The 15,066-nt window shown below is 50.4% G+C and overlaps 5 protein-coding genes across 5 annotated transcripts; 2 read left to right on the top strand and 3 right to left on the bottom strand.

Moving 5' to 3' along the window:
- Positions 1-280: 280 nt before the first annotated feature.
- ALT_5177 (methionine aminopeptidase 2) lies at positions 281-2,031 on the bottom strand (the record flags this gene model as incomplete). Its single annotated transcript, XM_033555392.2, has 7 exons — positions 281-337; positions 395-481; positions 549-710; positions 774-1,037; positions 1,096-1,688; positions 1,774-1,905; positions 1,992-2,031. 7 exons carry the CDS (start codon positions 2,029-2,031, stop codon positions 281-283), a joined length of 1,335 nt encoding a protein of 444 aa, XP_033411283.1.
- A 714-nt stretch (positions 2,032-2,745) lies between these two features.
- Positions 2,746-3,728, top strand: ALT_5176 (J domain-containing protein; the record flags this gene model as incomplete). Its single annotated transcript, XM_033555393.1, has 2 exons — positions 2,746-2,939; positions 3,032-3,728. The coding sequence occupies 2 exons, from the start codon at positions 2,746-2,748 to the stop codon at positions 3,726-3,728; spliced, it is 891 nt and encodes a 296-aa protein (XP_033411284.1).
- A 543-nt stretch (positions 3,729-4,271) lies between these two features.
- Positions 4,272-5,595, bottom strand: ALT_5175 (porin; the record flags this gene model as incomplete). The annotated part of the gene is made up of 5 exons (XM_089599877.1): positions 4,272-4,421; positions 4,484-5,188; positions 5,275-5,363; positions 5,423-5,456; positions 5,548-5,595. The coding sequence occupies 5 exons, from the start codon at positions 5,593-5,595 to the stop codon at positions 4,272-4,274; spliced, it is 1,026 nt and encodes a 341-aa protein (XP_089455754.1).
- Positions 5,596-6,380: 785 nt separating this feature from the next.
- ALT_5174 (asparagine synthetase B) lies at positions 6,381-8,637 on the bottom strand (the record flags this gene model as incomplete). Its single annotated transcript, XM_033555395.2, has 9 exons — positions 6,381-6,423; positions 6,484-6,588; positions 6,648-7,906; positions 7,963-8,111; positions 8,168-8,203; positions 8,260-8,286; positions 8,349-8,374; positions 8,434-8,484; positions 8,612-8,637. 9 exons carry the CDS (start codon positions 8,635-8,637, stop codon positions 6,381-6,383), a joined length of 1,722 nt encoding a protein of 573 aa, XP_033411286.1.
- A 1,708-nt stretch (positions 8,638-10,345) lies between these two features.
- Positions 10,346-11,964, top strand: ALT_5173 (cytochrome P450; the record flags this gene model as incomplete). The annotated part of the gene is made up of 2 exons (XM_033555396.2): positions 10,346-10,546; positions 10,618-11,964. 2 exons carry the CDS (start codon positions 10,346-10,348, stop codon positions 11,962-11,964), a joined length of 1,548 nt encoding a protein of 515 aa, XP_033411287.2.
- Positions 11,965-15,066: the final 3,102 nt, after the last annotated feature.

Raw genomic sequence — 15,066 nt, 5'->3', positions numbered from 1 at the left:
ATTGGAGATTATCGGTCTCGGAGCTGATAGTTTCCACGTGGGGCTACACCGGCACATGATATGATTAAGGGACAAGTCGCTAATTTTATAACTTCTAGGACAGGGCAGCCATGGCCCTGGATACGTAGATGAAGGGTAACTGATTCATTTTTTGACTCTATATATGCTGAATCCTAAGCCTGGGTCCTATCATTCTGCTTTCTTCGAAGCATTGAGCTCTTAGGCTCATCATAATATCCACATCAAGTATGCAAGAACATTATAGACATTTTTTTTTTTTTTAGTAATCGTCTCCCCGGCTTATGACTTCCTTTACGGTCGGTCTGAGAAGGATGGTCTGTAGTTAAGGTTAGCTTCTATTTCCCGAGCATCAGGGTGTAGGTCTTTCCCATACATGTTCGAACTGGGCGGTGTATGAGCCCTTGATATCGCAGAGAGGAGGATAATCCTGTACAATACCCGACGAAACAAGGTTATTTAACTGGAGAGGTATGTCAGTACTGTAGAAGAGAGGAGATTGCACCGGAAATGCCATAGGAATGACGTACTCCAAGGAGATATTTCTCTTGGCCTAGTCGGTCAAGATACCGACGGCAGAAGGGCAGTGTGCCGAAATTCTTGTTGATGACATTGAGCAAGTTCTTCGCGGAAGAGAGCCTCAGAGGGACTGAAGGCGCATCGGGGATCAGGGCATAGTGGGAAGTTTCCATCTGCAAAAATATCAATTGGCACATTTCGAACGCGAGCGACGCCATCTTCTTGACAGTACTCACATCTTCCCTCACGTAGCCCTTTCCAGTACTACCGAAGGTTTCGATGGCGAAGGTTTCACCCTCCTCCATCTTCGTTTGGTCACTGCCCTTCACAATGGGCACACTCTTGCCACCATGGATAATGTGCTGATCGATATTGTGACCGTTCAGGTTCCGGATGCACTTCACAGGGTACATCGTGCCGTTGAGCTCGACTTCATAACTCTCCATGGCCTCCTGGATGGCTGCACCAATGTCGCTCATACGCACATCGATACCGGCTTCCTGCAGTGAATCGTCAGTAAGAAATCCTCGATAGCTTGAAGCATGCGGTTTGACGAACCCGAATACCGGTGTTGGTAGCATCCTTGACGGCTTCCAGTAGAGGGTCGTAGACAGGGTCAAAAGTCATAGTAAAGGCACTGTCAACAATGCGGCCGTTGATATGCGCACCAAAGTCGACCTTCATCACATCTCCTTGCTGCAACACCATCTTATTGCCGGCATTGGGAGTGTAATGAGCCGCACAATGATTAATGCTCAGACCGCAAGGGAAACCCATACCACCCTTGAGGTTATCACCTTCCTCAAGTCCCTGGTGACCAGTCAGAGCACGCACTGCATCCTCAATACCCTCGGCAATTTCTGTCAAGGTCTGGCCGGGCTTGATGGTCTTTTGCGCATACTGGCGGACCTGACGGTGCACCTCGGCAGCTTGGCGATACTCCTGCAAGAAGTCGTTGTTCATGCGATCCAGATAACGCTTCTCCTCGTTGGTTGTGCGGTAGGAATTCTCGTTCTTGTATTCAACGATTTCACCCTCAGGATATTGGTTGTTGGGGAAAAGATTCGATACTGGGACACGCGGAGGTGAACTCTGAACCTTGGCACCTCCCTTCTTCTTCTTCTTGGACTTGCGCTTCTTCTTTTTCGCAGCTGCAATCCGGGGATTGTAAGTAAGAATTCCCAACGCCTGACTGATAGGCATGCTAAACATGAACCCAGACGTGTAGGTACGCACCTCCGCCTGCACCGGCCTCCGGAGCAGCATTTCCATCTTCCTTCTCGTCGTCCGAGTCATCTTCCGCCTCACCAGCTTCTGTCTGACCGACGGCAGTGGTATCCGCTTTGGCGTCACCATTCTGGCCGTTCACTGTAGCGAAAAATCATGTTTCATTAGTAAAAGCCGACTTGACAGAGTTGTAGACAGTGCATCGGATTTGAGGCGGGATTACTCACGGTGGAGGTCCTGCAGCTTCTCGCTAACCTGAGCCGCCATAATGATAACCTTTTATAGAATAAGGGAAAGACCGTCGGCTGGCAACAAAAAACTGAGTAGCTGGTGGGGGGGGATTAAAGATGAGGAAGAAGAGGCGAATTACTTTGATGGGGAAAGTTCTGTGCCAAGACCGAGTGCGGTATAGACGACTGGGTGATAAGACTTATGACGATATACCAGGGGCAAAGAATCATGACTGTACCAGAGATAATGCTATAATTTCAATAGTTTGGTCGACGTGAGTTATTGCAGTGGATTGTGACTTGATCTAGTTTCTCGTGATTTTGTGGGGTAGATATATATTGCGGAAGTTGTCTATAAACAGTGAGGATGCCGCGCAGATCCTGATAACAATACCCCAGAGTAAGGGAATATGTGGTCTACGCAGTAGTCGATGGAAACATAATTGAAGTTAGGATATTAGACCAATTTGGATGAATGTGAAACTCTGTATAATTATTGTCTGGACGACGTGCCCAGTCCTAGTAAATCCAGCGGGTTTTGAGAGTTGTCATACCTATATCAAGGGGAGAGAAGGCCTGGGATCTTTATCAGATCTACGTCCTGGCAATGTCCGACTGCCGATGACGCACCTACGACGGCGGGAATTCCCCGTTCAACTTCTAACAATCCTCTCTCAATCCCAGACGACTTCCTCTCAGCAACTGTCTCTCTTTTTATAGAACTAGATGTGAACTCAACGGATGAGAAGTGATGCCATCTCCTCGTGTGAGGACTTTTACTCCATTCATTCTCAATGCTTCCTGGCAGCCATCAATCCACCGGACTCGAGCGTGCACGGCTTCATTTTCAACGACAACGTCAGCCCTATATGCAGCCAGCCGCGAACCAACATTATACGAGATACTCGATGTGCCGGTGACGGCGTCAGCAGCAGAGATTAAAAAGTACGATAGTTTGCATCGTCCAGCGCTCCGTCCCTCACCCTCACCTATCATCTTTCTACTGTCGGCACCGCTAACATAACCCGCATCGTCAGAAAATTCTACTCCCTCTCCCTCCATCATCACCCAGACCGCAACCCTGGCGATCCGAAAGCCTCCTCCCGCTTCGCGCGTATCTCCTCCGCCTACCACGTCCTAAGCAACAGCGCCAAACGCTCCGCCTACGATCGCGAGCACGGCATCTACGCCCAACATGGCTCGTCGACACACAGCACCGCAAACGCGGGCCAACACCCCATGGGTAGCCACAGCAGCTACGGCGCAAATCTACACACTAAGGGCGCCTCCTACGCGGGGTCCAGACCGGCCAGCGGCCTAAGCAAGCGGCGCGGGCCCTTCCGTGGTCCGCCTCCGTCGTTCTACGCGCACGGCGGGTACGGGAGTAGCAGACGCCCGCCTCCAGGCGGTGCGTCGGCATCCTCGTCATCTGCGAGTGCTGCGGGCAGCGCCGGGGATGAGGACCCGACCTCTTTCATAGACCGGAATCCCGTCTACCACTTCAATGCCCGCGGGCATTACCGAACTCAGTCGGCGGAGGATGCCCGGCGGCAGGAGCGGCGATCGAGAAAGATGAGTGCTTTGAACGAACAGTACATCGGCCATGCAGGTGATTTTGCGCTGCGCTTCGTGATCGTATGTGGAATATTACTAGGTGCGGGGGCCATGACTGGCTGGCTGCGCTGGCCGACCACCTCCAAATCCGGCACGTCAAGCCGGCGGAAGGAGGGCTAGGGCCTTCCGACGACGGATAGTGCGACATTGAAGTCGCACTTGCGATGGGACTGTGTGCATAGTTTGTGAGATTTCTTTCATCATATATACACTTTCGAGGCGACTTGATGATGGCCTCGAGACAGCGCGTGACATTTTAGTGTACAGTATAGCATAGATCTACGCAAGGGAATGGCCTCCGCAAGGTTTGGACGTCAAACAAATGAAATTCGGACCTGATATACAGTGATCTTCGTGGTATACGATACATGAAATAGACTAAGCCCACCTCAACAGAGATCCACATCCACTCCAACAATGTTTTCCAGCGCTTACTTCAACGATCTCCGACCGCGACTTCACGTAGTAACTGCGGAGGCACATGGAGACCAAGAAAACAGCCAACTCAGAAAACTCTAAATTACTATCAGATCAACACACAACTGCTGTTGGCAGCTTCTTGAGAAGTATTTTCAATTCGTACTGAGAAAAAAATTTCGGGGCATTGGAATCTAGGTGTGAAGGATACTCGAGGTGCGAAAAATGTTTGGTTTGAGAAACCATCTAAGCCTCGAAGGTGAAGCTGGCACCGACCTTGTGGGCGGCCTGGTTCAGGTTCTGGGTGTCGAAGGAAGCACCGAGACCGAGGGTGACGCCAGGGCGGAGCAGGACGTTGTAGGCCAAAGCGGCAATACCACGGTCGTTGATCTTAGCCTGTATTAAAGGAACACAGATTAGCGGGAGTTTGTTTCATAACAGAAAACGCTTCCACATACCTTGGCAAAGGAAGAGGGGTCAAGTCTGTACTTGCTGGCAACCTCAAGGCCAACAGAGTTGCCGGCCTTGGAGTCCCAGGTGGCCTTGGCACCGGCCTCAACCTGCTGGTTGACGCGGTGGTAGTAGCTGGCGGAGAAGACGGTCAGGTTGTTGCCAGCAGTGATGGCAGCGGTGTACTGAGGAACGCTGTAGCCGACGGCAGCAGAGTACTTGGTGATGGCAGCCTTCTGGACGTCGTAGCCACCCTCAGCACCAACAAGGAAACCCTCGTGGCCAAGGACAGCGTCGAAGTTGGCGGAGGGGCCGTTGAGGAGGTCGAAGAAGGCACGAGCGTGCAGGTTGGGCTGCTTGAAGTAGAGGTTGAGCTTGGCACCCTTGGACTGCTTGGAGGGAAGGTACTGAGTGAGGATCTCAGCCTTCAGACCCTTGGCAATGTTGTTGTCGAGCTCGAGCTTGGTGTCGAGGGCGTTGGCGGTGGTCCAAGCCTGGGTGAGGGTGAGACCTGGGTGGGGACAGAGTATTAGCATCACGGAATGAGCGACTATCCTGGTCATGAATAGGAATCTGAAGTATGCTGACGAGACCTGGCCGCATGTAAAGGAGAACATGGACCTGGCTTCGCCGGTTGTTCTGGTGCTGGGATCAGGTGGTTTGCGCATTATGGGGCGTTTACCAGTAGGCAGGTCGACGTATTTGGCCTCAAGCTATACAGATAACGAGTTGCGAGTCAGTACCAATTCGGCCAATTGGACTCTGTAAAGCCCAGGGAGGCGCAAGATGCGAGACTTACGGAGCCAGCAATGGGACCCTCGTGGGCAGACTTGCCCTTCACGTTGAAGGTGACGCCATTGGGAGCCTTGGACTTGACCTCGAGGCTGGCTGAAGGTACGTGGTCAGCTTAATCGCGCAACATGTACAAAGGTGGTAATGAGACTTACCAGCGCTGGTGTGGTAGAAGTCCTTGTTCAGGAGCTAAAACACAATGTATTAGCACGGAGGGATCCTACCCATCGTTTGCGCTATTTTTCTTTCTTCAAAACAAGGAACCAAAAGGAAGGCATACATCGTTAGCCGCCTTGGCAATGTCAGAGAAAGCAGCAGGAGCAGACATTGTGGATGAGAGAGGATAGGATTGTATTAGAATGGTAAGAAAAAGTAGCTGTTGGTTCAGGAGGTTCGGTGATGATGGAGGGGAGAAGAAGTGGAAAGCGATGGGGGAAGAACGAAGAGGTCGGCAGAAGGTTGAGTTGCCAAACAATGGGGAAGCCACGGGAAAAGGATCTTGCGCCTATTGGTTGTTGCTCGGGTTGCCGGTAAAAGCCGCTAAATCGCGTGACGTTGTTTTGATGCCTTAGGTTTCAATCCCTCCTTCGGTACCTGACCAGTACTTATATCAGGGGTAGATACTCTGTACTCGGATTGTTTGGCCTCGACTCAGTTACGCAGAGTATCGAGCAGTTGAAGCGCAAGGACTTCATGAAACGAACCTATTTTTCCTCTGTATGAGCTGATTCTTAGTGCCATTCCTTGTCCTGTATATCGTGATATAGACTGCTGTGCATGCCTTGCTCGACGCATTCAATGGATCAGGGCTCCCACGTCGCGCTTACAAACCCCGGGCTTGAAAGAAGACCAAGAATTGAAGATAAGATTTCATTAAGGGAAATAAATCGACATATATCGCAACGCCGTAAGACCAGTGATTTGACTCTTTGTCGGTCAGGGAAAAAGAATGGACGTCCCAGAAGCTCAAAGAAAGTGACGAATAGCTTTACATATGCTGCAAAACTCTGCTTTTGCAATCCCAGGAGTACTTCCGTTTAATATTCTATACATGTCTATGCCCAGAAAATTTTGTGATGACCGACTTGCGGGAACCAAAACTGAAAGAACTATTTACTCAACGTGCTCATACTTGGCAGCGTGGATTGCGATAGCTCTGGAAATTACTTTATCAGCATCGCAGAAGAGTTGACAAATTATGAGTTGGCGCTCTTACCTTCCACTAGGGTCGGTCTGTTTCGACCATGTCGGTGTCCAACGCTCGACGGTGGATGCGCAAGATGGGGGGAAGTGCTCGTCAAACATCATGCGGTACCAGTATCTGAAGATTGTTGTTAGACTTATATCACAACCCAGGCTTCTGAGGTCGGTGGAACTTACGCTTCCTTGGTGTCAGGGATATCGTTACCCCATTCCGCCTTGGGGTTCTTCATCATCTCATCCGTAATTTGCTTCTCGGCCTGATCCTTCAGGCCGTCAATCCAGCTGTAGCCGACGCCGTCGCTGAACTGCTCCTTTTGACGCCAGAGAATCTTCTCCGGGAGGTAAGGCTTGGTGTCGGGCTCGTCCGAGGTGTCGAAGGCTTTCCGCAAAATGTACTTCTCAATGCGCTCTTTCGTGATCATCTTCTCCTGAGGGTCGACACCCATGGCCGCCTCGAGGAACTCCTTGTCCAGGAAAGGCACACGAGCCTCGAGCCCCCATGCAGAGGTCGACTTGTTGGCTCTGAGACAATCCGCCAAGTGCAAGTTCTTGACACGTCTGACAGTCTCCTTGTGGAACTCCTCCTTGTTGGGGGCGGCGTGGAAATACAAATAACCACCAAAGATCTCGTCGCTGCCCTCTCCACTGAGGACCATCTTGACGCCCATAGCCTTGATCTTACGGCTGAGCAGGTACATGGGAGTAGAAGCGCGGATAGTCGTCACATCGTAGGTCTCAAGGTGGTAGATGACATCGGAGAGAGCGTCGAGACCTTCCTCAACGGTGAAGGTGAAGGCATGGTGCTTGGTACCCAGGAATCTGGCCACCTCAAGGGCAGCTTCAGTGTCAGGGGCGCCAGGAAGACCAATAGAGAAGGAGTGCAATTGCTGGAAAGTGGTGACGGTCGACAGCTCGTTAGTGTCGTCAATGCCGACCAAATCAGACGCGCCAGTCTGGTCTACAAGAGCGTTCTTGGCCGCTTCTTGCATACGCAGGGTCTCCCGCTGGGCGATGGAGGCCACTAAACTGGAATCGAGACCACCAGACAGCAAAACACCATAAGGCACCTCCGCCATCAGACGCTTGCGCACGGACTTCTCCAGAGATGCACGGATAACCTTGTAGTCAACAGGAGCCGTGGGGACGTTAGTGGGATCCCACCACTTGGGCTGGAAGTAGCGGGTCATCGATTCGGTCTTGGAGTCGTACACATGGCCAGGGGGGAAAGCCTCAATCTTGTCGCATACAGGATGCAGAGACTTCAGCTCGGAGGCGAAGTAAACAGCTCCAGGGGTCTCAGAGGACCAGCCGATATAGAAGCTGGTGATACCGATGGGATCACGAGCGGCGACCACCCGGTCTTCCTTCTTGTCATAAAGAACCCAAGAAAACATACCATCAAGATGCTTAGGAGCGTCAAGGCCATGTTCCATATACTGAAGCTGATTAGCCTCTGGAAGCCGGCAATTGTGTGAGATGTCTCGGGGCATACCAAAGGAATGACCACTTCACAATCTGAGTGTGTTTTGAAGTTGTACTGCTTCTTCAGCCCCTTTCTCAAGATCCGGTGGTTGTAGATTTCGCCGTTGACGGCCAGGGCAATGGTGCCATCATCGTTGACGAGGGGTTGCGCTCCGGAGTCTGCTGTGAGTTAAGCGTGCAAATTCGAAAGCGGGAAGCTTGGCAAGAGCACGAACCGACACCGACGATACACAAGCGCTCGTGAGCGAGGACTAGGGTTCAATTAGCATTTCAGCGAGCTTTGATATGAATTGTCAGATGTACGAACTAGTGCCCTCAGAAGACCAGTTTCCACCTGTCATCGTTGTTGCGGTTAGCCGGACATTCTTGGAGTCTCCCGAAAACGAGGTGACTCACTCCAATCGGGACCACGATGGCGCACACTGGCAACAGTCAGTCCTGAATCCGTAGGATGAGGTATGGGTTGATGCGAGAAACTTACGCTTTGGCCATGCGCAAAGCCGTGGGCTTGAATGTCTGCACATCGGGGTGACTGTCACACAATCAATGGTCAGCGCGGACTCAATCAGACCTGGAGAAAGGCCCCCGTCCGATGTGCGGCCGCCCACTAAAATTCGCGGGGCACATGCACAAGGGACGAAGGTAAAAAATGGACATACTGGTGGCAAGCGAAGATTCCACACATGCTGGGCACGAGCAATTGAGAAATCACTCCAGGGAATTTTAAACAGCAAGATGCTCAAGAACAAGAGAAGAGTAATTGACCAAGCTAGCCCGATATTCGTGGGGGAGGGAAAGGGAAATTTTAAAGGAAACCTGGAGCCAGACCGGCGGGGCGGAACAATGAGCGAGGGGCGATTTCGGCCACAAATCTTTTGACTCATACCACCGATAAGATAACTGCCCTGCCACTGCCACTGCCGGTACACTAACCACAGGTCGGACTACTGTGACAGTGTGACTGCTGAGGAAATCTTTTACCACTGCTGTGGAGTCGCAAACTGTCAAGCTGTTGTTCACATTGATGTTCATTGACCAATATCTTCATGCTCTGGTCTTTTCTCTAGTAACCACCATGATATATGTCCCATCATCGTAGTTGCTTTCCACATCCATCCTCTGCGGACACTCACCAACAGAAAAAATGATGAAATTACGCGATAAAATGGGTGGGACTGGTTCGCCAAGGATTCCTGGGAATTTCTGAAGATAAGGACAAGGCTTTGCTAGACTCCTCATCGGATTGCCCGCCACAACAGAAGTGACTTTCTCTTACTGCCCAGCGTGGAATTGACTGCGCGAAGGGTGCACAAAGCAGTATTGATCACTGGTGTTCTCAGCCGAAGCAAGCCCTTAACAAAAAGAGAATATACGTCGATCTGTGTTGACAGCCACTTCTTCAATGCTCAGGCATGGCGGGGGCCGGGCTCTGACCAGCTCTGTGCAACTGCCTTATGGGGATGAAAACTGTTTGATATCTTGCGCGTCATCACTGCCACAGGATGAATATCTCTGAATGCAGAGAATGCACCTAGCGGGTTTGTCAGCCATGCTGGGAGGAATTTTGGAGGCGGCTATAGCGGGAATAGACGCCTTTTACACCAGAAGCAGTAGCGCACAGTGCTGAAAGCAGTGTACAACCGGATGACTAACGAGGCCACTATAGGGTGTCCTACCTGCTGCGGTACAAGCTTGAATAAGCCCATTCTGGAGTTGCGAGCATGTGCCTCCGTTTCTCGACCGAGTGGACGCAGATCGTTGTATTCTGCCAGAGTGCTTTTGAGACAGTCCGCGACAGAAGCTTCGTTTTTCCTTGACCAGTCAAAATCAGGACTGGTTGCCCGATCTATGCTCATACACTGTCTTCATATACTTAACAGAATGACGGGCCCGTCCTGTCTGTATCCAATATTGCGCAGCGAGCTAGAGATAACATGACTTTCATATCTTGCTCAGCGGCAGCATTCTGAAGCTTGTGCCTAGCAAGGAAAAAGACAAGAAACGCTCTGATAATTACACTGTTTCTCATACAGGGAAACCTCATGGGTGAATAACTGCAGCATTACCGCAGGGTGTCTTGTCTAGAATCACGCGGTTCGGATGTGTGCTGAGCCGAATGAGAGTTGCCTAATTACTAAGGTGTAAGTCCAGCATACCATACCCCCTTAGCTCATACTACGGTAGGTAGATATACTTATGAACCTATATAGGTAGATAGGTAGGTAAAAAATATGTTATTCATTAGTTAGTTCCTCATGCGTCCTTCTCCTGGACCTTAAGAATCCATTCTATGAAGACTGTCCTTCTTCTCCCTGTCGCTCCAGTTCTTCCTCGTTATCCTCATCGCTACAACCCCCTAACCCTTGGACTGACCCTCCCTGTGTGCCCTCGAAATGGTGTCGATGCTATTGCTCACGGCCTACACGGCCGTTGCTATGCTGACGGTGATCTTGCTCAATGTTGTTTATCAACTATTCTTCCGGCTTTGGAATCGGACAGAACCGCCAATGGTCTTTCATTGGGTCCCATTTCTGGGCAATACCATCAGTTACGGGATTGATCCCTACAAATTCTTTTTTGCCTGCAGAGAAAGGGTGAGTTTCAAAGCTAGCGTCTGACATTTATCCCGGGGTGCATTGCTGAGTATTGCTTTCTCAACCGGCAGTATGGCGATATCTTTACTTTTATACTATTAGGCCAAAAAACCACCGTCTACCTGGGCGTTCAGGGGAACGAGTTCATTCTCAACGGCAAGCTCAAGGATGTCAATGCGGAGGAGGTCTATAGTCCATTGACAACTCCCGTTTTCGGATCTGACGTGGTGTATGATTGTCCCAACTCCAAGCTGATGGAGCAGAAGAAGTTCATCAAGTACGGCTTGACTCAGTCGGCGTTAGAGTCTCATGTGCCACTTATCGAGAAGGAGGTTTTGGACTATCTGCGCAACTCGCCGAACTTTCAAGGCTCGTCTGGCCAGGTGGATATCTCTGCTGCAATGGCTGAGATTACCATTTTCACTGCTGCTCGAGCCCTCCAAGGCCAGGAGGTTCGTTCCAAACTCACAGCTGAGTTCGCTGACCTCTATCATGATCTGGACAAGGGCTTTACTCCCATCAATTTCATGCTACCATGGGCCCCATTGCCGCATAACAAGAAGCGAGATGCTGCTCATGCGCGCATGAGGTCAATCTATGTCGACATCATCAATCAGCGTCGTCTTGACGGTGGAAAGGACTCTCAGAAGTCAGACATGATTTGGAACCTGATGAACAGCACATACAAAAACGGACAGCAGGTGCCTGATAAAGAGATTGCGCACATGATGATAACCCTGTTGATGGCTGGTCAGCATTCGTCTTCGTCCATCAGCGCCTGGATTATGCTGCGACTGGCCTCACAACCACAGGTCCTGGAAGAGCTTTATCAGGAGCAGCTGGCCAATCTTGGCCCCATTGGGCCAGACGGCAATCTTCCTCCGCTCCAGTACAAGGATCTTGACAAACTCCCCTTCCATCAACATGTTGTTCGTGAAACCTTACGACTTCATTCCTCTATTCACTCGCTCATGCGCAAGGTGAAAAGCCCCTTGCCCGTTCCCGGAACCCCTTACGTGATTCCTCCCGGTCGCGTGCTCCTTGCTTCACCTGGGGTGACAGCTCTCAGCGACGAACACTTTCCCAATGCCGGATGCTGGGATCCTCATCGCTGGGAGAACCAGGCGGCCAAGGAGCAGGAGAACGACGAGGTTGTCGACTACGGTTACGGCGCCGTCTCCAAGGGCACTTCGAGTCCCTATCTTCCGTTTGGTGCTGGCCGACATCGCTGTATCGGCGAGAAATTCGCATATGTCAACATTGGCGTAATTCTGGCGACCATTGTGCGCCACCTACGACTTTTCAACGTGGATGGAAAGAAGGGTGTGCCTGATACCGACTATTCATCGCTCTTCTCAGGGCCCATGAAGCCAAGCATCATCCGCTGGGAGAAGCGTTCTAAAGACTCATCCAAGTGAGACTGTTGTATTCATCGACATCAAAGGATTCGGTGCGATCAGAGTGGGCTTATTATGCCTTATTCGGCCCCTCGAGGGACTAAATAGATGACTGCGATTGAAATCCTTATTGAACCCCTATCGGCCCCTGTACACCTGCCTATGCTCTAGTAAGAGTATCTGTAATTATAGAAATAATTGAATGTATCCCAGCGAGCCGTTCGATAGAGCCACATAACAGTGCACAGAACTGAAACAGGTGCTCCTATAGCAATGCCATCAAGCCTTGGCCTTGGCACACAACACACACGAGCGAGGAAGACGCTCTCCGTGCTAGTCCTTCAGGGACACGCCAGACTGAAAGTTCTTTCACCGTATGACTCGCCAATCCTTTCCCCTCCAACCCATCCAAAACGTAGCAGCGATCCGAGACTCAACGATCTCAAATTAATGTAGCTCAAGCCAAAAGCGCAAGAAAAACAAAACCACAGTTCTTTGTCTAGATGACGGGGAGAAGCTCGTGCAAAAACCTGCTTTGATAGTCCTCAAAGTCCGCGATTGATCTGTCCTCGAGTTGCACGGTGGGAGTCATAAATGGGGGATCAGGGGCACATTGCCGCCTCGAGGCGTACTGAATGGCATTGGAACTCATGCTCGTTGACGTTCTTTGACAAAACTTTGCCAACGAAGGATCTGCGGACCAACGCGCTAGAAACCAAGGAAATCCGAGACCGTGGCGTTGAAGGCTGGAGTTGAAGTGATGGGAATCCTGCGACAGTCAAGGTACAGCGTCATCTGTAGAAGAGGGTGAGTAGGATTAATGAGGGATTCCTGCTTGTGAGTATTCTGTGTGACGACAGGTGTCAAGTTTGAACGTCATAGTCTGATGCTGGCCTGTTCCCACTTCGCGGTCGATGAAAACTCGCGAGATGCCTCGAGCTTGACGTGTCCGAAAGTTGAATCTGAATGGGATGAATTAGTTCTTAGCACTAGCACGCAGCGACGAGCGTGCCTGCTAAGATAGCATATGCATGTCATACGCGGACGGGGTCATAGTCACACGAGAGGTTCGATCTCTTCCTGTCTTGCAGTAAGTGTTCTAGACTCATGAGGTTGTGCCAGCATGACCACGCGCGAACTGATGGGAGTTTCTACACATCGCAATGGGTGCTCGGGCTCAAGGTTCGTTTGCCACTCGTTCGGCAGGGAGTTGTGGGTGTCTTGATACCTGTAAAATTTTCCGGCCTAGACTGGAGTTTCGAGGTCTGAGGTAGCAGCCTCTTCTGATGTAGCAGCCTCTTCTGAAGAGGCAAGTAGATTCGAAGGTTCTATCTACTATTTCTCCGCTGGACTCCGGATGCTGATTGAGATGGTTGCATCAAGTACGGAGTATGAGTATGATCCGTCCCTCGATGGATCACCCTGACGATCTATTGTAGCCCTAGATACTCTAAATTGGTATGTTCGCCCCAGCGGATGGACTGACCCGGCGTCCGTGTCGAGCTGAAGGGGCGATGATCATCAGCTCACCAATACGGCTGCTGAACCTTGACCACATCCATGGCTACCTGGTCTCCCAGGTACACTACTTCCATAGTCCAATGCACACCTAGATGAATGATCCACAGTGACAGGACAGTCCGAACCAGGACAATATGATTATCGGTGCACAAAACTGGGGGTTGTTGCAAGATATAAAAATAGCTAACACAAGTCCTTCATCGCGGAACATGAATGATAACCACGGAAGCACAATTTGGAATCAATATGTAAATTGTGGACTGCTTATTGCACCTAGAAATGAACTTACGATAGATATCAAGGTCCAGGATACCTTGCATGAGGCGATTGCCAGTGATCAATACAATTAGCCACCTACCATGGACCCATGGACCTCCACCTTCCGAGTACGTAAGGTATGTGGGGATTTGGACATGGGGATAGCTCAGGCTAAGGACCATAGTAAGGTTTCGTATTTAGACTGGAACTGCACGGGCATGGAGATCAATTGCATGTTTAGTAGCATCCGATCAAAGCAGCAGTAATCGATGCAACTGATGCATTGATTCTTGGTACAGGACACATTCCATATCGGCAATGTATTCGAATGGCGTCTGGCGTCTGGCCTAGGCTTCAGACCAGATTCAAGTATCAAGGGTTCAAGTCTTGAGATATTATGCGCAAGACTGTATAGGGTTGGTCGCGTAGAGGACCGACTATCTATTCATGCCTTGCTCGAGTGGCAACTGGCAATTTGTAACCAGCTCTTGGTACAGGTTGAATATTCCATAGTAGGCGAGAGGCATGACCATCTCCTGCGCTACCCATCTTCGTCCCACTTAGCTTGAAGCATCAGAAATATTCAAGAAAAGAAAAAGGCATTGCTTGCGTAGAGCAAACTGAAACATAGCACGAGTTGATCTTGCATCCAGGTTCCAGCCTCCAGGACAGCAAACACTTGCTGATTATGGTCGTGCTCCCAGAATAAATCGATACATGAAGAGTCTTGCATCTGTCATGCAGGGTCATCCCTGTCTCTCCACACCCTGACGGGGGACTCTGGGCGCTGGTCTGAATATCCATTGGATGATTGAGATGGGTGAGGAAAAACGGGGAGACGTCTGTGTTCGTTTTTACAGTTTTAGCCACAGCGCCAACGACTTCCGGATGAACAATAGTGCTAAGAGACGCGCAAACGGGTTTAGCCTCTGTCCGTCTCACTACCTGTCGAAATCGTGGTGTTGGACTTGCGGCCTCAGGCAAATACCACTCCGAGAATGCAGCATCTGTCGGAGCTCGCCTAGTCCGAGTCGACAGGTAAACATGAACAGCGCACTGATTCAGACCGGAGATTGTTGACTGCTGATTGAATGCTAACATAACGATGGTTGGGTTTGAAACAAACGCCCATTTGCTTTTTATGACCTGTCAAAGATGGTTTCACTTGAGTTTCGATCTCAATTTGCCTTTCTGGTAGTGCTACCTGGGACGTTTACGTTTAACCTGATATAGTTACGCAAATGTATAGTACAGTATAGTAGTGTACAGTGAGTCAGTAACGGATTGAGCATCTGAACTGGCCTGACTACGTCTCCATCAGATGGTAAATAGAAAGGTCTTTCG

This window comes from Aspergillus lentulus, assembly GCF_001445615.1.
Source record: "Aspergillus lentulus DNA, contig: Alt09, strain: IFM 54703, whole genome shotgun sequence".
In the NCBI taxonomy this organism is placed as follows: Eukaryota; Fungi; Ascomycota; class Eurotiomycetes; order Eurotiales; family Aspergillaceae; genus Aspergillus; species Aspergillus lentulus.
Note: the sequence above shows the minus strand (reverse complement) of the source record. Positions and strands in the feature narration are given on the sequence as shown.